Source organism: Eschrichtius robustus, chromosome X, assembly GCF_028021215.1.
Source record: "Eschrichtius robustus isolate mEscRob2 chromosome X, mEscRob2.pri, whole genome shotgun sequence".
Taxonomy (NCBI): domain Eukaryota; kingdom Metazoa; phylum Chordata; class Mammalia; order Artiodactyla; family Eschrichtiidae; genus Eschrichtius; species Eschrichtius robustus.
Window position 1 is genome coordinate 95,727,455 of NC_090845.1, and position 25,378 is coordinate 95,752,832.

The 25,378-nt window shown below is 49.7% G+C and overlaps 1 protein-coding gene across 1 annotated transcript in view; it reads left to right on the forward strand.

Moving 5' to 3' along the window:
- The window catches only part of FRMPD3 (FERM and PDZ domain containing 3), a 56,023-nt gene that overhangs the window by 19,011 nt on the left and 11,634 nt on the right, over positions 1 to 25,378 (forward strand). The window contains exons 5-12 of the mRNA XM_068534053.1: positions 740 to 847; positions 3,639 to 3,770; positions 5,494 to 5,613; positions 9,041 to 9,177; positions 9,512 to 9,638; positions 11,670 to 11,759; positions 13,630 to 13,809; positions 21,499 to 21,643. Coding sequence (XP_068390154.1) covers positions 740 to 847; positions 3,639 to 3,770; positions 5,494 to 5,613; positions 9,041 to 9,177; positions 9,512 to 9,638; positions 11,670 to 11,759; positions 13,630 to 13,809; positions 21,499 to 21,643 — 1,039 coding nt within the window. The remainder of the gene's footprint in view (positions 1 to 739; positions 848 to 3,638; positions 3,771 to 5,493; positions 5,614 to 9,040; positions 9,178 to 9,511; positions 9,639 to 11,669; positions 11,760 to 13,629; positions 13,810 to 21,498; positions 21,644 to 25,378) is intronic.

The window sequence follows — 25,378 nt, forward strand, 5'->3', positions numbered from 1 at the left end:
TGGGCTTTGCCAGTGGTTCTCAATCAGGGTCAGTACCGCCCACTCTCAGAAAGCTTTTCGGAACATCTGAGGGTGTTTGGGGTCATCCCAACGATTTGGCGTGTTATTGACATTTATTGTCTCAGAGTCAGAGATGCTAAATGTCCTGCAGGGAGTGTGGCAGTCCCTGAATGATGAGTTGTTAGAGGTATGCAGGCATAAAAGAGCACTGCGGGTACCGGGAATGGTAAGATATGACTCTGGAGAAGTAGGCAGGGGCCAGGTCGCAGAAGACCTAGGATGCCTTGAGGGAGGGAGACTGGCAGAGCAAAGGCATGGACGTGGAAGTGATCTCGATGTGTGAAGGGCTGGGTGGAAAGGCAGGAGTCAGGAGATAGGAGCAGGTGAGTGAGGCAGGCTCCTAAGGCCTTCCATCAGCCCTTCAGAGTGTGGTGGTCTCTATGGGCCAAGCCCCCTCTGAGCTGTGGAGCTTTGAGCCACAGTAGACTGTGGATGTGCTGTGACATCGAATGAAGGGTGGGCTTTGGATATGGCCCAGTGTCTTCTTGGAGAATTCGGTTCTGGTCTCCACGTAACATTATCATTGATGGGTTCTTTCCTCTGTATCTCTGTCCTTCCATACCTTTGGCTCCCTGTCTCCTTCGCTCACTCCTTTCTCTTCCTTTCCACGCCCCTCCTCTGGCTTCCCTCCTCCTTCTAAATGAGTCCCCCTCCTTGTCCTTTCCCTGCCTGTTCACAGAAGATGATGAAGAAAGAAGCTCTTCTCCTCATCCCCAACGTCCTGAAGGTTTTCTTAGAAAATGGGCAGATCAAGTCGTTCACGTTTGATGGCCGGACCACTGTTAAGGTACCCACAGGGTCTCCTCTCCTGGATTGGTGTTGTCCTCTCCTAGGAGGTGCTCTCCTCTGGAGCACACACCGCTGCTGGTCCTTGGGTTCCCCTGAGTCTGCACCAAGCCGCTCGCTACCAGAGCAAGGTGGTCTTGGTCTTTGAACTCCTGCTTCTGGGAGCATCCTGTTGCAAAAACATACAGTCCTCGGATGACTGTGGTGAGGGCAAGTCGAATGCCCAACTGTGTGCTAGCGACTGTTTGTGTGTGTGTGTACGCATGTACATGTGCATGCATGTGTGTACGCATGCGTGTGTGCACACATCTGCTAACAAACTTGTTTCGTGTCTGTGTTACACTGCGTCCTTCAAGACTCTTAGGAGCTAAGGAGTGTGAAGATTATTAAACCATTTATAAAGCAAAAGTGATTTAAATTGATACAATAACACCTACGCAAGTTTACACACAGAAATCAACAAACCATCTCTCAGGAGATTAGCTTAGCCATGGCTTGCTTTTTAAATACCAACCAGCTCTTAAGCACTGAACCAAGATTTGGAAAGTCCACCAACAGTCCCTTTGGCTATTCCTTTCACAGGAAGAGCAGTTAATGAGCTCTGATTCTTAACGGCTCAGCCGGGCATCTAGAAGTTGTAGTTATTCCCTTAGTCCTGAGGAGGAGAGGCGATGTACCATTAACCCCCAGGTTCAGCTCTGCTCTGGGATGGAAATATCTGCTCCTGCTTCTTCTGGATTCTCTCCAGAAAGAGAATGCCATCCCCAGAACGAATGTTTCCATGCAATCAGTGCTGTCTGCCCAGAAAACCCACCTTGGCCCACGAATGTCCTGAGGTGCCCCTGCTGGGGCTAAGACAAGCCTATAAATAAAGCAAGCCCTGGGCCGGGAAACTTTCCCTAAGAGGAGTTATCAGGTGTTCAGAATTGGCCTTGCCAGCGGTTCTCAGCCGGGGTTGGCACTGCCCCCTCCCAGGTAGTTTTTGGGAATGTCTGAGGGTATTTGGGGTCATCCCCATGGTTTGGCATGCTACTGGCATTTAGTGTCTCAGGGTCAGAGATGCTAAATGTCCTGCAAGGAATGGGACAGTCCCCGAATGATGAATTGTCCTGTCCAAAGTGCCAGTAGCGCCCGAGTTGCAAAAGCCTGGGCCTAACCCGTGTTGATTGAACCGAGACTTTCTTTGGAAGGCTTAGGCCTGGGTGGGTCCCCCAGGGGACTTAGGCCCAAAAAACACTCCTTAGGGTGCCCCAGGATGGTCTCTTGACTATTGAAGGTTTCCGTCTATGGGAGGGACACTGAAACTAGGCCACCCAGGGGTGTCCAAGTGCCCCTCCTCCAGATGTGGGTATCTCTCTGTGTCAGAATCCTCCTTTGTGTTAAATCATGGACCAGTATGTCCATTGTCGATCTGTCTCCACGCTGGAGCATTTACTCCTGTCTTTCCCCGTGGAGGCTCCTCTGAGTGTCCTCCCACCTCACAATGTCACCGCCGTTAGTGCTTCCAGGTAGCCCCAGCCTTCCAGGACAGCAGCGTCCCCTGGCTTGTGACCTTACCATGACTTCAGGGAGGGTGCACTGGCTGTTCATTGGAACTTGGACAGGCTGCCAGGCCGCTTGTCCCAGAGAGGTACCTGGGTGAATTGACAGCCTGGCTTGGGAGCTGTTAGACTTGTAACACCGGTTGGCAATCACCAGCTTGGCCGTCCACAGTCCCAAAGCAGCCGAACTGCAGAGAAAATCTCATCTCTCCCTGCCAGCACTTCAGCAACACTGGCGCCTCTGTGACTACTTGGATAATACAAAGAGATATTCTCAAGTACCCACCAATTTCCAGCCTAACATTTGAATAGCTAAACGGCTGTCATTGTTCACTGAGGGGCTTGTTTGGCAACCCTGGCTGGAAGGGAGCTTCGCATTCCCAAGCCTGCTTCTTTCCAGCCTTCGGGGGCTCAGCGATGGGCTCAGCGATGCCGATTCTACGAACACACACGCTGGAGGCCGGTGTATGCTGAAGTCACAGCAAATAGATGGTAGAAGTCTCAGAACTGACATGTGGGCAGCCCCCACGGATCTGCTTCCAGACACCCTAATATTAAAAGTAGGGCAGCAGAGCAGACAGAGTGCAGAAGTAGTCAAATTCATGACTGTACATAAAACACATGACATTGTTCCTCTGCGTGGATGCATTTTTCAAGTTGCTAAATGATCGTCTCTAAAAGCCAGCTAAATCAAAGATGAACATTTTGGCAGTAACTCCCGTCATTCAATTTAGGTTATGAATCCAGAAATCGTCTACTTTTTAATCATGTAATTGTGGCTTTGGCTTTTGTTAATTCCTAAGTAAAGAGTTGCCGGACAAACCAGAGTGAACATTCTGACTTATGTGAGAAGCTGAGGGAAGAACCAACACAGTGCCTGGCACTTAGGACACACTCAGGAGACAATTTGTTGAATGAAAGGAGAGAGAGGGGGAGGGAGGACCATGACCTTCTTTTGCCATATGCCTGGCCCGGCCAAGTTCAGAAACACTTCCCTCCACCCCCTGCACCTGTGGTGTTCCCCAGGGCCCAGGCCTCTGAACAGCACTCCTGGGTCATTCTCCTCATCCTGGAGCACCATGCCTGGGCTACCGTAAAGGCCAGTGTCTCTGTCTGGCCCACTTTCCCAGCCTCAGGCTTCTCCCCAGGACTATCTTTCTTGATGTTCAGTCCCCTTCTCCCATTTTGGGTGCTTAGAGTATCTTAGAGCTGGAAGGGATCTCTCTCTCAAGGCTCTTTTGTCTTCCACAGGATGTCATGGTGACATTACAGGACCGGCTTTCCCTGAGGTACATTGAGCACTTTGCCCTTGTCCTTGAGTATGCCGGGCCAGAACAGAACCACAAGTTCCTGCTTCTCCAGGACAAGCAGCCCCTGGCTTATGTAAGTAACTCCTTTGTCCCGGCCTGATAGCTTTGCAGATGGCCTTTAGTAGAGAAGAGGCTACCAGGTACTCTCTTTCTGGAAAATTCATCATGATATGCTCAGCCAGCTCCCAGAAGTCCCAATTCTCAAATCAAGATCTTTATGACCCACCCACAGAGGCTTTTTAAAATGTCTCTTGGGAATTCCCTGGCGGTCCAGTGGTTAGGACTCTGTGCTTTCACTGCCAAGGGCCCGGGTTCAATCCCTGGTCGGGGAACTAAGATCCCACAAGCCACACAGCACAGCCAAAAAAAACTCTGTAAAATGTCTCTTGTGACCTAAGAAAGGCATGACAGTTGTTAGTCTTGGCGGTCACTAGTGGGGAAAGCATGGGGTGGTGATTTACTGCGTGCAAGACTGAATTGAGCAGTGTCAACTCCACTGTCTCCTGGAGGCCCTGCTAGACTTTTCCACCTGCGAGGGGAGACTTTACCTTCAGGTGAAGGCTGTAATATGGAAGGGTCAGCGAGTGGAGTCTAGTGAGACCCCTTAGGCTAGGACACATGTGGGCTGGGAACGGGCTGAGTGGGACCAAGCACGGACAGCATGTCACCCGTGTCAAGTTCCAAAGTAGAGTAGGAGAAAGTGTCTTATCTTCCCAGCCTCTGGAAAAAGGCCAAGGAAATCCAGGATTGCTGGATAGTATTTCACCAGTGGTGATGCACATGAAGAGTAAGAGAGGCAACCAGGGCCAATCAATGTCCCCAGGGAGTGGGGACTTACTTCCCTGGTGGTCCAGTCGTTGCGACTCCGTGCTTCCAATACAGGGGACGGGGGTTCAGTCCCCGGTCAGGGAACTAAGATCCCACATGCCGCATGGCGCGGCCAAATAAATAAATAATTTCTCAGTTGCTTTAAAAACAATATTCCCAGGGAGGGAGGGAAGGAGTTGGAGAGGGACGGCTGGGAAGAAATGTCTAAAGGAAGCGAAACAAAAGCTGAAATCAGACACACAAAAATGAAAGGATTTAGGAAAGAAGAATTCTTCAAGTTTAGCTCTCAGCCAGATGTGGTCCAGAGACTCACAGGTTCCCACCTGTGAAGGAAAGGTGGGTGTCCTGCCTGGAGGGAGGCCTAAGCGCCTCCCCGCCCCTCAAGGGGCCTTGTGGATCCAACTGGCCTCTTGTTCCAAATGGGATTTTTAAGCATTTTTATTACAAAAAAATCTCAAATATACACCAAAGTAGAAGGAATTGGATAATGAACCCTCATTACCCATCCCAGCTTCAGCAGTTACTGGTATATTGCCAGCTTGTTTCAGCTACACCTCCAAATGGGATTTTAAGTCTTTGATTTGGTTTCTCATAAGCAACTTCCTTTGCTTGAGGCTGAGCCCCTCTGCAAGGCAAAGGCATTAGCCCCACAGCAAGAAGAGTCAGAGAAGTTGCCAGGAGCCCTTGCTTCCTACCTCATGTCCTGGGCCTTAGGTTGTTGATAAAGGCCAAGTCGTGGATAAGTGGTTCGAAAATTCTAGTCACTTTGGGTCAGAAGGGCAGAAAAGACTTGTCTCCTCATCACTTTCCCCAATGGTAATTGGAATCAGCCAGGCGGAAGACAGAATAGGAAACAGCACCCTAGCTCTGCCTCAGGCCCTGCCTTGAAGAGCCGCCGAGCTGGCTCCTGGCACCCAGCCGTTGATCCCAGCTCTCTTTTCCTCCCACCTCTCACCCCTGGGATTCAGGTAGTGCAGCGGACACACTATCATGGAATGAAATGCCTCTTCCGGATAAGTTTCTTTCCCAAAGACCCGGTGGAGCTGCTGCGTCGGGATCCTGCTGCTTTCGAGTACCTGTACATCCAGGTAGAGTCTGGCTTGGGGATACACAGACAGACAGACCAATGGACAAACAAGCTGGCAGGCTGTTCTGCCATCACAATGAAGTCGCTATGTAAGTTTTTCCAACCTTCAGGTAGCTCTGAAGGCTCTCTCATTTTCTGCTACCACTGTAGGCCATGGTCAAGTTGGTTGGCCTGGCAACCTGAGCTGGCTCTGGCTCCAAGTCCCGTCTGTTTGTCTAGACAGATCTTATCAGTTTGCGGGAGGAAGCAACCCCAGTAACTCTGGCATCTTCACAGCATACCCTGGTTTAACAAGTGCATTTGAGTAACAGGAGGTCCCAATCCCCCATCCCGAGCTCCACTAAGGAGATGGTTCCCAATTCAGTTCATCCAGAAACATTTGCTGAGCACTTACTCTGGGCCAGGCCCTGTGCTAGGTGCTGGCAGTCAAGGTGGTCAAAGAACTATCCTAGATCGCTAGAGCTCATAGACAGATATGTGCACAAATAAAGACAGTGTGACAGGCACTATGAGGCTGGCAGGGTACAATGTCAGTAGGGGCACTCAGGAAGCAATTTGCCAACTCTCCCCGGGAGGGGCACAATGCAGGCTTCACAGAGGAGGTGATACATGCATGCTCTTAGCCTTGAAAGATGAGTGGATGTTTGCTGGGTGCAGAGATGGATGTTTAGTTCAGATGGTTTGGAATTTGGTGACAAGACCTTGTCCACCCTCTCTCTCCCCTTTGTGATGATGTGTTCAGCTGTATTCCTCTTTTATACTGAACAGCTTTAGTGAAGTCTAATTGACACACGGCAAACTGCACATATTTCAAATGGCAATTTGATAAGTTTTGACATATGTTTATATCCATGAAACCATCACCACACTCAAGATATTAAACACATCCAACACCCTCAAAAGCCTCCTCAGGCTCCTTTGTAATTCATACTCCCATCTCCAGGCAGCCACTGACCTGCTTTCTGTCACTGTAGATTAGTTTGCGTTTTCTAGAGTTTTATACAAATGAAATCATACGGTATGAACACTTATCTTGATCTCACTTCTTTCACTCAGCATAATGATTTTGAGGTCCACCCATGTTGTTGTGTGTATCAGCAGTTCATTCCTTTTAATTGTTGAGTAGTGTTCTATGGTATGGATGTATAAAAATTTACCAGTTCACCTGCTGATGGACATTTGGGTTGTCTCCCTGTCTCGGCTACTACAAATAAAACTTCTATGAACATTCACGTACAAGTCTTTGTATGACATAGGCTTTCTTTTCTCTTGGGTAAATACCTAAGAATGGAATGGCTTGATCATACGGTAGATCTATCTTTCTTTAATTTCTTGAAGAAACTCCAATACTGTTTTCCAAGGTGGCTGTACCATTTTATATAAGCACCAGCCGTGTGTTAGAGTCTCAGTTTCTCCACATCCTCATCAGCACTTGGTGTTAGCAGGATTTTTTAAATTTCCGTCATTCTGATAGCATGCAGGGGTATCTCATTCTGGTTTTCATTTGCATTTCCCTAATAACTGATGATGTTGAACACCTTTTCATGTGCCTCCTTGTCATCATGCAGCTTTTTTGGTGAAGTGTCTATTCAAATCTTTTTTTGCCCACTTTTTAAATTGGGGTTGTTTGTTTACTTATTATGGAGTTTTGAGAGTTATTTGTGTATTCTGGATACAAGTCATTTGTATGTTATTTGCAATTATTTTCTCCCAGTCTCTAACTTGTCTTTTCAGTCTCCAAACAGTGTCTTTCACAGAGCAGAAGTTTGAATTCTGATGAAGTCCAATTTGTCAATTTGTTCTTCTATGGATTTTGCTTATGATGTCATATCTAAGAAGTCTTTGCCTAACCCAAGGTCACAAAGATTTTGCTCTTATTTTTTTCTAGAAGTGTTATCATTTTAGGTTCTACATTTAGGTCTGTGGCCCATTTTGAGTTAACTTTTATATGTGGTACAAGGTATTGACCAAAGTTCTTCTTTTTTCCATATGGATATCCAATTGTTCCAGCACCATTTATTGAAAAGACCATCCTTTCTGCATTTAGTTGCCTTTGCGCCTTTGTGAAAAATCAGTTGTCTGTATATGTGTGGGTCATTACTGAACTCTCCATTCTATTCCATTGATCTATTTGTCTGTCTTTATGCCAACATCACACTCTTTTGATTACTGTAGCTTTATAATAAGTCTTGACATCAGGTAGTGTTTGTTCTCCAACTTTGTTCTTTTTCAAAGTTGTTTTGGCCATTCTAGGTCCTTTGCATTTCTATGTGGATGTTAGAATTAGTTTGTTAGTTTCTACCAAAAACCTGCCGTGATTCTGATTGGGATTGTGTTGAATCTATACATTGGTTTGAGTCTTCCAACCCATGAACACAATATATATCTATTTAGGTCTTCTCTAATTTTTCTCAGCAGTGTTTTCTACTTTTCAATGTACAGGTCTTTCACATGTTTTGACAGATTTATCCTTAATTATTTCATTTTTTTGATGCTATTGTAAATGGTTTTGATTTTAACTTTAATTTCTGATTGTTGCAAGCATGTAGAAATACAGTTGGTTTTGTATATTGATCTTATATCCTGCAACCTTGCTAACTCATTAGTTCTAGTAGGTTTTTTTTTGTAGATTCCATTGGATTTTCTGCATAGATGATCACTGATGGAGCATTCCTTTTACACTCTCTCCTATGCTGTAGTGATACCACTGTGGCTCTCTAGTCTCTTAGCTCATCCTGGTTTCACCTCAGCACAATGGGCAACTGGCCTAACCAAGGCTGAATCCTTGATAGCTGGGATTCTGACCTTCAGGGTTTGGGGGTTGTCATACCTCTGGCCAGTAGTTCCAGGAGACCCTTTTTAGGATAGCATAGGGAAGACTGACTTATCACTGCTTTGATCTTCAGACCCCAAGGAAAGAATATCTGCCCCATCCCTGCAATCCATCTCTCACTGTGGGCTTCTGGGCCAGAGCCCTGTAGAGAATCCCTCCCAGTGTCTCTCTTCCTTTGTTCCCATCTGAGCTGGTAGAGGAGCCTCCGATGGCTGGGGCTGGGGGGCGGTGAGTATAGGCCCCAGAGAAAAGGCAGAAAGGTCTCTTGTAACAGGAGGAAAGAAAGGGAGTGGTGCCATGTCTCACTTTTGCAGCGCCCTAGATGTTCTGACCATTTGTGCCTTGCCACTGTGTGTACCTGTCACTGAGAAGGGGGCTGTCCAATGTCCGCTGAATGAAGCAAATAGTGTCTCTGAGACCTGAGGTTCCTCTGTTACCTCTTCCCCAAGGGCAGAATCTTCCTCTTCCGCTTGATCTAGGATGCTTACTTACACCACGAGTTTTTTCTAGGATATAAGGGAGTCCGTGGCGGGGTGGGAGGGTGGGGAGGGAACGTCTCCTTTAACTGACGGGTTTGGACTGCCCTCTCTCACAGAGTCGGAACGATGTCATCCGAGAACGCTTTGGAATGGACCCCAAGCCAGAGATGCTTTTGGGCCTTGCTGCCCTCCACATCTATATCACTGTCTCAGCTACTCGACCTAGTCAGAAGATCTCACTCAAGAATGTGGAGTGAGTTGCTCCAGGGCCCTTCAGGATGGGGGCAAATAGCTGTGTAGGGAGAAGGTGCAGTGGTTGAGCTGTGCTCTACTTTTTAGGAATGTGGGCCTGGGATGGGAGTGAGAATTGGAATTCCTCACACCTAGACCAGGATGCCCTTGAGCTACAACTTCTACTAGAGAACTGTGGCCAATGTTACTCGCCTGCCTCCAGCCCCTCTCTGTCTCTCTCTCCTAATCTCCATTCCTCCATCTCTGTCTCAGATTTCAGCTAGTTTCTGTCTTACCATTTTGCTTTCTCTGTCTCACCTTGTCTCTCTAATTTCTTACTTTCCTTCTGCTTTTAGGAAGGAGTGGGGCCTGGAACCCTTTCTTCCTCCCTCCCTCCTACAGGGCATCAAAGAGAAGAACCTCCGGAAATCTCTCTCTCAGCAGCTGAAGGCGCACCAAACACATCCTTCCAGCAGCACCAAGGTATCCAGAGTAGGCCACCGGGCACCCTGCTCGGGCACTAGTGGCCATGGGGGACTCCTGTGTGGTTTCCCAGCAGGTGTGGTCTTCTGGGGAACCCTCCCCACTGTTTTTGACTTGGATACACATCTAGCTTGGCCAGATATGGGGCATGATTGTGGAGAGGGGTTTTCCCCAAGCCTGAGCCACCCCCAGAGACTGCTCAGTGGCAAGTCACTGGGAGAGCCCAGGGTCCTCAAAGCAAAGGGACCAAGGTGCAGGAGGAGAATATTCTTGGGTCGTTCCACCCATTTAGTCAGTGCTGATGAAGCACCTGTCGTGTGGACAGCACTGGACCCTGGGGAGACATGTTTCCCATGGAAACGACTGCTCTGTCCCTCATCAGCTTTCTAATTCATCAGCCCTGGTACAGGGAATTCTGGGAGATAAAAGCCCAGCCCCATGGGACAAGGCCTGACCTGGAGAATGGGTCGCCGGGTGGCAGGTGGAAGACTCAGGTCCCTGCTGTGCTCTCCTGCACTTTCCCACTCCCTGCCTTCCCAGCCCCGCAGGCCCTTCTCAGGCCTGCAAGGCTCAGTCGGCTTGCCCAGGAGGCAGGCGGGTGGTGAGGGGGCACCAGAATCCACATGCCGATGGAGACACTGGACACAGTTGCCCCCTTATATTCCACCCATTCCAGACTCCCTGCATTACCAACTAGCTTCTCTTTTAAGATGCAGATTTCCCCGGAGAGTTAAGCCATTCCTACCTTGCTGTGCGTATTTAATCAGATTGTTTTCTTCCCAGCTGAGAGCTTCAGGGCTCCCAACCATCTCCTCAGCAAACACTTTTTCTGAGCGCCCCCCACCCCCAGTGCTTGGGCTGGAGATACAAAGATGAAGAAGGCCCGGTCTCTGCCCTCAAGTCAGGCACAGGCTGGTGGGGAAACAAGAGGCAGTCACAGCGCAGTGCGACCAGTGCAGGTGCCCTGGAAGCGCGGAGGAGGAGCCAGCCCAGCCTGAAGGAGATGGAAAAGGCCAGGAATCGGTGCATTTGATGCCAGAGTTGGGTCTTAAAGGACAGATAGAAGCTTGTCTAGATGAGTTGCGGGGAGGAAGACTTTCCCAGGCAGGGAGATCCAAAGAGATCAGCATAAACCAGTGCGGAGGGTTCAAGGAATCTGCCTGAGTGGGGTGCGGGCAAAAGAGGAGGCCGAAGAGGTTGGCGGGAACCTGTTCACGGAGGGCCTCGTGTGCCGTGGAAAGGGGTTATCCTTCACCCTGTAGGCAGCACGGAGACACTGAAGGGTTTAAGCGGCCAGTGGTGTGATTATGTTTTAGGCTGCTCCCTCTACGTGCAAATGCGGAGGGGTGGAGGGAAAGGAGTGTTAGTACTGAAGGTAACCCGGCTGCCACCGTGATGCAAGTGGGGGACATCCAGGCAATGACCGTGGGGCTAGAGAAGAGGGATGGGTAGGGTGGAGAGGGAGTTAGGAGGTAGGATCAAGATGATCTGGTGACTGGTGGCCCTCAGGTGAGAGGCTGAGGGAGGAGTCCAGTGTGACTCACAGGTTTCTGGCTCAAGTGCCTGGGGGATGCGGGTACCACTGATGGAGACTTTTCTGCCAGAGGAAGAGCAGGCTCGGGACTTAGAGGTGCTCAGGATAAAGGTATTGAGTGCGACCCCCAGTTGGGGGGGGCCACTACCTAGTGGCCATCAGGGATCTCAGGAGAGAGGTATAGATGTCGTGGGGTGTTGGAGTTGGGGAAAGGCGTTGAAATTAACCAAGGAACAAAATGAGTAAGCTGGATTCTTCAGGAATGAGGATCAGGGCATAGGAGGAGGGTTTAGGAAGCGAGATGGGCTGCTAGAGTCTGGCAAGAGCTGTCCAAACTGGAACCTTCCTGTGGTTCTCCCGAGCGTCCCACAGTGGGGCTTGCTGACTGGTCTCACTAGTGCCTGTCCTAAGCTGTTGACCCTCCTTCCTGCGAACATGGGTTTGCTTTTCCCGTGCACCTCAAGTTTCTCATATCTCTGAGTCGGTTGTTTCCACAGGGCTCTGCAATTCAGGCCAAACTCCAGTATCTTCGAATTCTGAATGAACTTCCGACGTTCACGGGCGTTTTGTTCAACACTGTGGGCCTGGTCAGTGAGGGCAGTGAGGGGGAGGGAACCCTTCGGGGGCGCTTGTCCTTGGCTGGGGGGACAGGAGGGGACTCCATTAGATCTTTCAGGTGGCATGCTCTGTCAGCAGATATTTCGAAAGGCCTCCCCTCCTCTTCCTCCTTCTTCTCCCTCTTCCCTCCCGTGGTGCTCTGGTCCCGCCTCTGGTAAAATGGTTAAAGTAGGAGGCAAAAAAATAAAATAAAATAAAATGTAAAAAATTTCAGGAACTCCCCGGCGGTCCAGTGACTAGGACTCCGCACTGTTACTGCCCAGGGTCTGGGTTCGATCCCTGGTTGGGGAATTAAGATCCCGCAAGCCGCGCGATGCGGACAGAAAGAAAAGATAAAATGTAAAGTAGGAGGCTATATTTGTTTACAGTATTCCTCTAGGCTCTTCTGTGCCCCCTTTTCTCAAATTCAGAGGTCAGCAAACTTTTTTTATAAAGGGCCAGATAAGTGAATAGTTTAGGCTTGGCCGGCAGGCCATGAAGGTCCCTGTCACAACTACTCAGCCCTGCCATTGCAGCGTGAAAGCAGCCGTCGACAACGCATAGACAAATGGGCCTGGCTGTGTTCCAGTATCTCTTTGTTTACGGACACTGAAATGTGAATTTCATGTGAGTTTCACATGTCACAAAATACGGTTCTTTTGAATTTTTTCCAAGCATTTAAAAATGTATAAAACCATTCTTAGTCCGTGAGCCGGACAAAAACTGGCAGAGGGCTGGATTTGGCCTGTGGGCCGGAGTTTGCCGACCCCTGCCCTGTTTCATTGCTCTTACCCATATTCCCTCAATCCCCTAGCCCAGACGTCCCCCCTCCATGCCAGGGCCTTCACTACAGCAACGCTCCTCTCCAGCGGGGCACAAGTGGTCCCCCTAAGACTGTGCCCCAGGCTAGTTTACCCTAGTGAGCCTCGGTGAAAGGAAATTCAAATCATCTTGCTGACTGGATCCAGGTGCTTGTCATGCTCTGTGGAACGCGCTGTCATGCTCGAGGGGCAACTGATGGAAAGCCGTTTATCGAAGTGTCTAGAGCAGATGGAATAGGTTCCTCGGGATGATACTAATGCCAGGGAATGGGCCGGCAGAGGGCTCAGGCTTGATGGCGCCAAGGAGCCTGTCAGGACCACTTAAGGGAATCCAGTCCATCAGGCGCAGAGGTGGCCATTTACATACTGGGATTTGAGGATCACGGAAAGCCCACTGCTGAAATTCTTATAGGTCATTGCTCTGGGGTAAGACTGCTGTAGTGCCTATTAAAGGGCAAATATCTTCTTAGGGAGGGAGGTCCCCCTCCACCCCTCCAGTCATTAAGCGCCCAGTCAACCTTTAACACCTTGGGCAGAGTTACTTTGTCACTTTAGCTTTTAGCACCAAGTGAGAAGTGCAAGTTCAAGTGGCTGTTGGTGAGGGAGGGTAAAGACCAGACACAGGCTGCCACCTGTTCAGACAGAGCACCGGGTGGGAGCCTTGAGTGGCCCGAGGCAACAAATGGAAAATCTCTGGGGCTTGGTAGGAAGAGGGTGCTTCAAAGGCACCAAAATAAACCTCACCTATTTGACGATTTTGCTAGAACCAGCCCTGCTGCTGCCCTCTTCACTCTTCCTTCTGCTGAGGCTAATGTGTCCATTTGGACCGATGATCTGGGGCCCTGGCCTGAGAACAGGGGCGTCCCAGACCATTTTCCCCTCGAGGTTGTCCTGTGGCCCTGGCACTGAGCTCCAGATGTTTCCAGACCTTCCAGCAGAACCGGTCCAACGCCTGTTTTCTATTTCCTCCTGCCGCCTCCTCTCCTCACTTCCTCTGCCCTTCTTTCTTTGAATGCTGCCCGCCACGCTGGGGCACCAGGATGAGAAGCAGTCGGCCACCACCCTCCTAGTGGGACCCCGTCACGGCATCAGCCATGTTATTGACCTCAAAACCAACCTCACCACTGTGCTGTCCGAGTTCAGCAAGATCAGCAAGATCCAGCTGTTCCGGGAGAACCAGGGCGTGGCCCGGGTGGAGACCAGCATCATGGATGCCAAGGTAAGCACGGCTTCGAGGGGCTACTTCTTCCCAGAAACAGGCCTTGGGAACAGAGGAAGAAGTAAACTTGAGAAACAGAGTGTCAACCCATTAGGTGAGGTTCAGTGATTCTGAAGTGCTTCAGACCCTGGGCCTTTGGGGGCTCATCTTTCTTTCTGTTCTCAACCCTCTGGGACACTGCCTTGACCCCATGTTAAGGTCAGGCGGTGCTAGGGAAGGCTAGAAAGTGTCTGATCAACCTGTGACAGGTTTTCAGCAATGGGCAGGGGGATTGGGGAACTTGGAGCTACCCCCCAGGCCATTGCTTCCCAATCTTTCTCGTGTCACAGCACACAGAGAAAATTACATTCATGCGGGACACTGGGTTAAATGGACCAGCCCCGGGGACTCTGGCCACCCCAGGCCCCGCCTGGCTGCCCCCGAGGCTGAAGGGATGTGTGCACGCCAGTTAGGGAGCCCTGCCGTAGGCGTGCACACTTGGATCCATGGAGGAGAGGGTGTCTGAGTATGTGGACAGAACCAAGGGGGCCTGGGGAGACAGGGAGCCAGGCAGAGCCTCGTCCCCATTTCACCTCCCAGAGTCCAGCTCTTCTCGAATCTTAGAACCTTTCCCATAGATCAGCTCGTTCAGACTGGCAAGCAGCTGTCGCCTGTGCAGAGTCTGACAGCCGTGGTCAGCCGCCTCCTCCGTGGCTCTCCTGTTTGAACACCCAGTGACCAGTGTGGGTGGCGGAAGGCCTGCCTGCCAGCTGGCGGAAGCTGTTAGAGGAGGTGCAAGTTTCCTTTCTTAAAGGATTTCCCAGGGGGAGATATCGTTAGCAGATTAACAGGTGGAATGTTTGCTGTTTCTAAAAGAGCAAATTATTTATTTTTGTCTTTGTGAAACCCAGTAAGCTTTAATATGTTAATTTTTCCACCTGTGATTCACTGGCTTTCCATTGGTTTAGGAACCTGCTCAGAGCTGGTATTTAATTGGCTTGTGGCCACTTCCTCAACCAATGATTGCTGCCCTCCTCAGATGTTGCTGGGTAAAAAGCCAAACGGACAGGTAGGGAAGCGTGGGAGGAAAGACAAGACATGCAGGGGAGATATGGCTTCCTGAGAAATAAAAGGGGTTTAAAACTGAGAAATAGCTTTCCAACCAAGTCTCCTATGTTCTACGAGTGATTCTCAACGTTGGCTACACAATAGAATTTCCTTGAGAGCTTTTAAAAAATACAGATGGGGGGCTTCCCTGGTGGCGCAGTGGTTGAGAATCTGCCTGCCAATGCAGGGGACACGGGTTCGAGCCCTGGTCCGGGAAGATCCCACATGCCACGGAACAACTAAGCCCGTGCGCCACAACTACTGAGCCTGCGCTCTAGAGCCCGTGAGCCACAACTCCTGAGCCTGAGTGACACAACTACTGAAGCCGGTGCGCCTAGAGCCCGTGCTCCGCAACAAGAGAAGCCACTGCAATGAGAAGCCCACGCACCACAACGAAGAGGGGCCCCCGCTCGTCGCAACTAGAGAAAGCCCGCGCACAGCAACAAAGACCCTCCGCAGCCAAAAATAAATAATAAATAAATATATATTTAAAAAAAATACAGATGACTGAACCCTACTCCGAGAGATTGTGATTTAATTGGTCAGGGTGCAGCCTGAGCGTCAGGATTTATTTCTTTTTCAGTTCCCAGGTGATTCTGTAGTACAGCCAGGTTTGAGAACCACTGACCTCTGGTGGGTCCAAAGCTCTGGGCGGAACCAGCCCAAGCAGGGTCAGTGGATGTTGCCTGAGTGAGGAACACTATTCTCATTTCTAGGAGTGATCTGGCCACAGTTGTGGGCGTGAATGCTGCCCAGGAGGAGTCTCGCTCTTATTGGGGAGACTCACAAAGGCACATGACCTGCCTTAATCACACCACATTGGAACATGTATGGAGTTCTGGAATCAGACCAGGTTCAAATCCCAGCTCTACCACTTCCTAGCTGTGTGACCTTGAAAAGGTGTCTTGACGTCTCTGAACCCTGATTTCCTCAACTGCAAAATGGAGTGCCTTCCTCCAAAGGTTGTCGTTCAGAATTAAATGAGAAAATGTAGGTAAAATGTCTTAGGACACTGCCTGACACAGAGTAAGTAGTCAACAAACGAGACCTGTTATTTTTGCCAAAGCAAAACAGCAATGAGGAGAAGTTCATATGAAGTAAAATTTTGTAGGTAAGTGTGGTGTGGAACATGGAACAAAAGAAGAGGAAGGGGTTAACCAGAACTGGCTTCCCACAAGAGGGTATTTGAAGCTGGATCTTGAAGTGATAGGCATGGATTAGCAGGGAGAAGTGGGATGTGTTCACAGGAAGAGAGTAAGCACAGAAATAAGTAAGCCATATGTGCAGGTCGATAAGCATAGTTGCTTGGCTGGCGAGGAGAATAATGAGAAAAGAGATTGGAGAGAGATTGGCAGTGGGCAGAACAAGCTGGTGAAAATCTTCGAAGGCCAGTCCGAGGAACTGAGATTCAATGTGATAGAATAGTGGGAATCCACTGTAGGCCCTTGAAGAGAGGAGTGACAGGATGAAAGCTGACTGGGACCAGTGTACCAGATGGGTGTTTGCAAGGCTAGTGCCAAGCCAGGGAGGCGGGGAGGGGATCGTAGTGCTAGTGCAGGAGTGAAGTGACAAGGGCAGGGCCTGAGCTGGAGGAATAGCAGTGGTAATGGAAAAGAAAGAGTGAGGATGAAACAGAGAATCACTAAGAGTGCATGCGTATCCCCTTACACATTCCTGTCTTGCACACACAAAACACAAGTCATACCTAACTAACCCTTACTGCCTGCTGCCTGTATCCTGAGTGCACTGAATAACAGTGAGAGCCTACATCGCAGGATAAACAGGACATCGTGTTGGTGCATGGAGGGGGCTATGAGAAGGTTGCACTTTACTGAGTGAGTGCTGTGGAGGCAAGAACTCAAAGGTACCGGTCCCCTGGGACTCAAGGACCATCATCTTGTACCCTTACTCCTCCAGGCCCCTGGATTCCGATTTTTTTTTCCTGTTTTCAGGGATGCTAGCATGAGGTAAGGCTACCCCAAAGCCAGTCCCCTCCCTAGCTGGCATCCCGAAGTGCTGGCTGCCTTTGAGCTCCCAGGGCACCCCAGGAAGGAGATGGGGCTAGAGCATGTCAAATTAATGCCTGCTGTACCTTCTCAGGGCTGGCCATGCCTCCAACTCCATTCTCCTTTTCTCCTTTTCCATTTGAAGATGGCCTGGGCATATTTAGTTACAGTTTTCACTCAGCTTACTTGCTGTTAGTGGAGCAAACGTGAGGTAGTACGCAAATATCTTTCTTCAGGAGACAGCACAGTCTGGGACTGAGACAGTTCTGGCCCATTACCATACCCCATTACCACAGAAACCCGTAAGGGGGGAAAAGAAACCATCAAAGGAAAGTCCCAAGGGATCTCTTGCGGTCCAGTGTGTCTCCTCTTCTCGTGTTTGAGCCTTATTGCTCTCGTGCTTTCTGTCGGGACAAGCATTACATTAGACGTCATGATCATTAAAATTCTATTTAAAATAAAATGTTGTTTTTGAAGGTTTCTAAGAAAACCTATCCAGTCTCTTTGCTTGCCTGCCTTTGATTTGATTTTCCCCGCTGCTGGCAAAAATTGCTTCTGTGTCCCTTTTGCCAGCTGCATTTGGCCGGTGCTGGGGCCCAGTGGGCTGTGGGTGGATGCAGACGAGAGGCTGCTGATGTGCCGTGCTGAACCAGTTCGGGCTGTGTTCGGCCCTCTCTGGGCGCAAGGTTTTGCCTTCGTGCTGTTTTATTACCGACATTGGGCTGTATTTGGGGTAAGAGAGAAGAGGGGAAATTGAAGGCAGACAGTTAAGTCAATCAGCCAGTTAGGCACTCAGCCTCTGATCTGTCCATCGGCCAGCAGACCAGCCAGCCAGGCAGCTAACGAGTCAGGATGTCAGGCTGGTAGGCATTCTGCCTGTCCTGCAGCCAGCTCGTCAGCCAGGACATCAGTGAGTCAGGCTACTCTGCAGCCAGCTAGTCTGTCAGTCTGTCCATCAGTCAGTCAGCCAGCCTGTGCTTTGGTCCAGTGGTCTCTCATTCTGTTTGTCAGCCAATGCCATTTCCTCGAAGAAGCTCCCTCCAGCTTCTGAAACCAAAGTAGTCACACATGCACACATTCACACCCACCCATCCACCCATACCCCAGTCCAGGATATTCTGTGTTCTGGTAGGTCTCTCTACTTTTCCTTCATAGTGCTTATCATACCTTGCAATCATATTCCTCTGTGTGATTATTTCATTTATGTCTTTTTTTTTTTTTTTTGGCCACACCACGAGGCTTGTGGGATCTTAGTTCCCTGACCAGGGATTGAACCCAGGCCACCACAGTGAAAGCGCTGAGTCCTAACCACTGGACCGCCAGGAAATTCCCTTCATTTATGTCTTATTTCCTGATGGTTTATAAACTCCACGAGGGCAGGACCTGCGTTGGCCCCGTTCTGGGATGCACAGCTGCATCTCTCAACGGGTCGCGTGGTCCATGAGCCATCTAGCCAGTGCGTAGCAGCTTGCTGGGTGGACAGAGTGGGGCACGGGAGCATTTCAGTCAGGGAACAACATAGGTTAAGGTATGAATGGGTAAAACAACAAGGCCTCTCTAGCACCCTGTAAATGATGTGGTGTTGCTGGAGCATACGGTGAGGGACAGTGGCGGGAGGAGGCCAGAGTTAGTGGGAGATATGCTTGGAGCTATAGGTTGGGTCACAAGAGGCTTTGTGTGACGTTGGAAGGCAGTGGGTTTTAGGTGATGTGCTATTAAAGATTTTAAGTGAGAGTTGTGTTTTAGGAAGACACTCAGGCAGCAATATGGAGGTGAAGTGGGTAGAGCTTAGAAGCAGAGAGGCCGATCAGGAGGCTATTGAAGGTCTTGAGGTTAGTGTGTCCCCACCTTTTCCATATCATGAAAATACCACAATTTGTACGGCCATTGGAATAAACAGATGAGGCACCTTGTGGCCAGAGGCAACAGGACCCAGAGGCTGAGGGGCTCAGGATCTCAGCACACTTGTGACCCATTCACATACACCTTGAGAAGTTTTGGCCTTGGAGGAAGACGTTGAGGGTCCGAAATAAAGCAGTAGCAGCGGGGACGGCCATGTCTGTGAATGCTCTGGAGGCCAGCTTAGCAGGTCTTGGGACCTCATAGTAATGGCGGTAGCAGCTATCCACACCCAAACCTCTGTCACTGGTGGTAGGGGGTAAGGCGGAAAGGAAGGGCATCTTATTCTCCCCCCCCCACCCCCATTCTATTCCCCTTCTGTCTCTACTTTGTTGTACCCAGAGTTGACCATTCTGTTGTGATTGAGAAGCATGCATTAACTGGAGGTACAAACATCCCCTCTGCCCCTTCCAAATAATGACCCAAAGGTTGCATCTCATCCCTGGTCCCTTTCTCACTGGAGAAAGGAGCCATTGCTCTTCCGAGTATGGATGGTTCCTTTTTTTTTTCCTGATGGTATTGAATGAGTTCCATAGGAGAATCACTAACTCATTGCCTGTGGGGCAGAATCCGAATGCCTTACCGTGGCGTGCTGTATAATTGGATGAACAGTAACTATTAAACAACTCAAGATAGGATTCGATCCAGCACAAGATTGTATGATACAGACCCAGCACTGTACGAGCGCTGAGATAGGAAGAGTTCAAGGGGGAGATAGACTAAAGATGGTGACTTTGGGATCCCCAGCTCAAAAGTGAAAGTTGATGCCCTCGTGTAGAACTGAGGGCTGAACACTGAGCCTGGGACATCGGGTGGGGAGGTTGCACAAGCAGAGAGAGACAGAGACGGAGGTGGTCAGAGATTACAGAACCAGAGCACAGTGTCACCTCACAGAAACAGAAGCCAAGAGAAGAATTTCCAGTGGACAAGGAGATCACTGTTGCCAAATGAAACAAGCTGAGAGGTGTGAAAATGAATACAGACAATTGTATTTAACTGGAAAGAAGCTTTTCTCTTAGATCAGGTGGCAAACTATGGCCCATGAACCAAACCTGACCCGCCACCGCTCATTTCTGGAAACAGTTTTCTTAGAATACCGCCACATCCATTTGTTTAGCTTACAGATGATCTATGGCTTTTCTCACACTACAGTAGCAGAGGTCTTGCAACACAGCCTGTGTGGCCCACAAGGCCTAAAATATTTACGATCTAGCCCTTTGCAGGAAAAGTTTGCCAACCCCTGGTCTATATGAACTGAAAATATTCAACTCAAGCTATGTGTCAGGATCCTGAGAGATAGCAAAGAAAACTGGTACAACTTTAGCTAAAAGCTGAGCTGGTTTGGATTCAGAATTGTTCCCAAGGTGGTGATCCAGCCAAAGAAGGCTAGTCTAGTTGGTGACCAAGTTCCATCAAGTCTTCATTATGTCCCTTTTTACTGCCAGTACCCTAGTGGGGGCCCTAATCACCCCTCACCTCACTCCTCACCCCTCACTAGTCAGAGAAGAGACTCATTCCCTGCTCTTAATTCTTTTAGCTCTTAATGCCTGGTCCGGGAACCCTCAAAAGATGAGATGCCCCACGACCCCATCGCTCCCTCTTCAGCCAGTCTTCAGTGGTCTTTATCTGGAGGCCACTGCCCTATGGCAGGGAGAATACTCTCATGGCTGACTTCAGTCTGACCCAGATTTATTTTCAAACCATAAAATTACAATGCAGACATTGGGAAGGTTTCTTCAAAAGGTGCTGATTTTTTTGGTATATCATTGCCAGGTCTCTGAAGCAGTCAACTAGCTAACGCCAAGATTAATTTGACTGATTTAGGGTCAGGAACAGAAGTCAACAGGCTATGCTAGTATTTTCCAACGTGGGTTAAACAAAACAAAACAGAAAAAGCAAGCCTACTACCATGAGATGTTCTATGAAAATAGATTTTCCGATCAAATAATTGGAAAAAGTTGGAATACTAAAGCCCTCTTGAAGTTTCACAGTGCACGTTAATACATTAAAGGATCTGAGAATTCCCGTAAGTATAACTATCTGCATAGCTTTGGTTAACTCAGCGTTTCACACACATATTTGACCAAGGAACTCTTTTAAGGAGCACCAGTTAACATCGTGAAAGCACTTTGGGAAACAGAGGAAAACGGGGGGAGAGCATGAAGGTCTGAGCAGGACTGCAGACCGTAAAGACTTTGTGGCCCAGAAGACACAGTGAGAACCGGATTGCACAGAGTGTCCATATCCGGGGAGCTGTTCTGGGTACCATAGCGGGTTATAGGAATGAGCAAGAGAGAGTTTGTGCACTTGAGGAACTTCCTGTCAAGGATGTTCCCCAACCTAGCCTAGACTCCCAGGTTCAGCCCTGCTCTCCCGGCAGGCCTGCACATCTGCTGAGCCCCCAAAACCCCACACAGCAGTCATGTGATGTTATATAATTTTAGTCTTTTTCAGTAAAAGTGGTTCAGTAAATGTGTAATTAAAGGTTGATTTAGTTTTGATACCTGGGTAAGAGTTTACTATAAATAAATTCTCAAATCAGAAGAAATTATTTGTCAGGCTATGTGCCTTAATTTGGGGTTCAGAAAGTATGTTCTCATAACTATGCAAGTCATCTTGCCTTTGCTGTTGTTCTCCTGGACACGCACCTGCTCCGCTCCTTCCTGTGTCCTCACATTTCCTCCCATGTCTCCCCCAGCCTCTGGTGCTGTTGATGGAGTGGCCCGAAGCCACCAACTTTGCCTGCCTGATTGCGGGGTACTGCCGCCTCCTGCTGGATTCCAGGAAGATGGTCTTCTCCAGGCCCGCTAGCCAGCCTCTTCCACCTCCAATGATCAAGGCAGGTAGGGCTCAGTCTCGGTTTTCAGTGTAACAGAGGCCCTTTGGACCCTGGAGACATGGAGGAATGCTCACCCCATTCTGCCAGCGCCTGGTTTACCAGGAGCCCGTGCTGTACCACTGCGTCCTACGTGGCACAAGCCAGTGGAAAAGACAGCTGGCCTTCAGGTGGGCCTGTCCCGCAAAGGATGCCTGTGACAATACCTTGTGTCTGAGTTGATCAAGGAACATAAGATAAAAATAGCGAACGAGCAATACATGAGCCAATTCGAGAATTGCATTGGATCTAAGGCAAAGCTTTAGAGCTACAGTGAGCTAAGAGAGATGCACGGGTGTTCTGGCTTAGCTGAAAGTGGAGGTGGAAAATGAAGCTAAACCCTTTCTTTGTCCATCAGAGTCGGCATTGACAGAGCTGCCTGTTGTAAGAGGCCATGGAAGGCTGGGGTAGGAAAGGCTGTGCAGGCCCAGAATGCAGTCCAGCAGGAGGCTTGGAGCTAGGAGGGGACGATCACTAAGAACAAACAGGGTCGAGTGCTGCCCCCAAACAGAAGGCTTCCCAGTTAGGCAACTCAGTACAGCCTCCCCTCGGGGCTGTCCTGGTGCCGACACAAACAGGGGCCTCAGGACAAATCGGCCCAGTCCACATGCTGCTGCCCCGAACCAGAGTAGGAGGAGAAGGGGGAGACCCAAAGAACAGGTACTCTACGTATTAGACCCGAGGCTTTCGCCATCCCAGCACCCAAACATCGCGGGCGGAAGCTGAGACTGACCACCCAGGAGTCACCCTCCTCACATGCTGATGGCTCAATCCACTTGCCTTGCCGCTTGACTCTTTCTTCTCTCTTCAAGGCTGTCTTGGTTTACGGCGTGGTCACATGTGATCTAGAGTGAGGAGTTTGAGAGTAGGAACACTCCTTTTTTTTTTGTTTTTTGGTGGTGGGGGGCCACGCTGCGCAGCTTTCAAGATCTTAGTTCGCCGACCAGGGATCGAACCAGGGCCCCCTGCAGTGGAAGCGTGGAGTCCTAACCACTGGACCACCGGGGAAGCCCCTAGAAACACACTGCTGATGGATGACCAGCACCCCGTGGGCCGTGTACCTACGCCCCCCTCTCACCTCATGATCTCTTCATCACGAACGTCGTGACAGGCCCACGTTTACATCTCATCACGTCCACAGGAATTAGAAGGCAATCCACCAAACACAGATGTGGGAAAGGATAGGTGGCCTCAAAGCATATGAAGGAGGCTCCACATAGAGAAGCAAAGGAGCTGACTTAGAATAGAAGGAGCCCAGGGGCTGAGCTGCCGCACGCCTCCAGGTGAATAGCTCTGAAGCGGGTGGCCATCTGTACTACCAAACCTCTGATGGCCAAAGGAAGGCAAGGCCAGCGTTAGCTTTGTCATTGTCGCCTGTGGTCTTCCTCTCTGTCATCGCACCCAATGATGCCTCTTACTGAGCAGGATAGAGAGGGAGAAAGGGAAAAGGGAAGCTGTTCCAAAGGCAAATCGACTGCTCTTGGAGGTGTTGCAGACTGGAAAGGAGACTTCTAGAAACGCTGGGCATGGCTTTAGAGCCCCTCCCTGATTCCTGAGAGCCCCCTTGGGCCTGCAGAGTGACGGGGGCTCAGGCTGCCTCTAGCACAAGGCCTCTCTGTCCATACAGGAGCCACATGGACCACGGTGGTGTCCCTGCTGTTTGCAGTGCTTCACTTCCCCAAGGCCCTGAGTCCACGCTGCGGCCCACATGTGTGGCATTTGGGACTGTTAGATGCTGGGTTCAACAGCAGCCACTCAGTGCTCTTGGCCAGTGGGACAGCGTGAGCCTCACAGCGCCGCTTGTCGGGGGCTGGTATGCACATCTTATCCCATGGCCCCAAGGACGGGCAAGCGGGACAGCAAGCGGCACCACTGAGGAGACCTCTGCCCAGGTTACAGTGAGGGGCCATCAGTCCCTGGTACAAAGCTGAGATGGGTTTCCTCCATTGGCCCGCACTTTCATTTCAGAACAGAAGCCCCAGTGCTAACTGTTGTTTAGCAAAGGCCTATAGGGAACAGGAATCCTGCCAACCTCAGCTGGGCTTTTCCCTCGGGGGCCAAAACTCCAGCCTACTCAGGGCCTCGTCTCTCTGGCCGGCCCTCTATTCTCGTTGCTCTGCAGCTGCTGGCTGCCAGCTAGCCCGACTCAATGCTCAGCCGGTTGGGCCAAAAGGATGCTGTTAAACCCACAACTGGAAAAGGGAAAGCATCACCTCTCCTTTGAGACCGAGAAAACAAAGGAAAATGGGGAAGTGGGAGGGAAGGGATTACCTCTTAGGCTTTATCAGTAGTTTACCCACAGTAGGTATTTCGTTTATTCACCCAACAACTATTTCTCGAGTATTCATTATGTGCCAGGCACTGCGGATAGAGCCATGAGTAACAGACGTGGTCCTTGCCCTCACCGAGCTTACAATCTAGTGGGGGAATACGGACATGATTAAAGGGATAATGTCAATGCAGTAAGTACATTTGCGTTTATTTAGGGGAAATTCAGCTGACACAACAGAACAACACCTGGGCTTGAGAAAGGCTCAGACAAATACCAGTTCTCCAGCTGTACCGCTGGTGGGAAATCCAGAGGCAGCTACCATCTCTCCAGCCTTGAATTCGCTTGTGTCCTGGGGAAATGCAGGAAAATAAGGCTTTGGGGGCCCCAACTGGGACCGCAGTTGGAGGAACTCACTCTACATTTTCTCCCATGGTTAGAAAACAGTTTGGTCTAGTGAATCAAATATTCTAGTTAAAGGCTACTACATAGCCCATGCATGGCTTACTGATTTTCATGAAGTTAAAACTCCACAACATGGAGAGTGCTAAAGCTAGACTGAACATAGCAGACTCTTTTTTTTAATGACGATTCAGAAAGAACATGAACGTATTCCAAGTCTTCTAGGTCATTATAACCAGTAATGATCATCGGACTATAGAATACAGCAAGGCCAAGCAATAGAAAGCTGGTTGGGTCAACATGGTGCTGTGTATGTGTGTGTGTGAGATATCTATTTGAGCATATATATATGCTGATCTACTTGGATCACCGTCCTGTTTCTTTGCAAGCATTTCTTTAAAGTCAGCCTTCCGAGTGGCTGAGTACGGAGCGATAGACTAGGGCATCCCTCTTGGGGAAAGCTGATGAGCAATTTACAGCAGATTCACAATCTGAGAGGCACGCTGTCCCAGCCATCAGCCTACTGCACCTGGCTTTACTGGCATTTCTAACCTTCTGTCCGGAGGAGATTTGGGCTTTTCCAGGCACATTTTCTCCTCCACACAGCCCCATGCTGCTCCTTGGATCTGCAAATCACAGTACCGAGTGGCAGGCTGTGCATCACCTGGCCTTGACAACCTGGTGTTGGGAGATGTTTCCATCTTGCAGGGAGGGAAGCCACCTTTGGACTTCCAGATCTTGTCTGAGAGAAGTCACCACCTGCTTATTGGACATGCCCCTGGGAGCCACCTCTGATGGCAGCTTATTGCCAGGCTGGCTATGCTGATTGTTCAGCTGTGTCACAGGGAGTTAGCACGGGTGCATGGCCAGGACCCGTGGACAGTGCCTGCGGGTAGAGACTTCCTGAACTGATAGCTTGTGCTCCTGGCTCAGTGCTCCCCTAGAGCACTTCTTACCTAAGGCACAGAGGTCATTACATACTACTCCCCCAGCTGACCCAGAGTTCCCTAGATACAGCCACTATGATCTAAA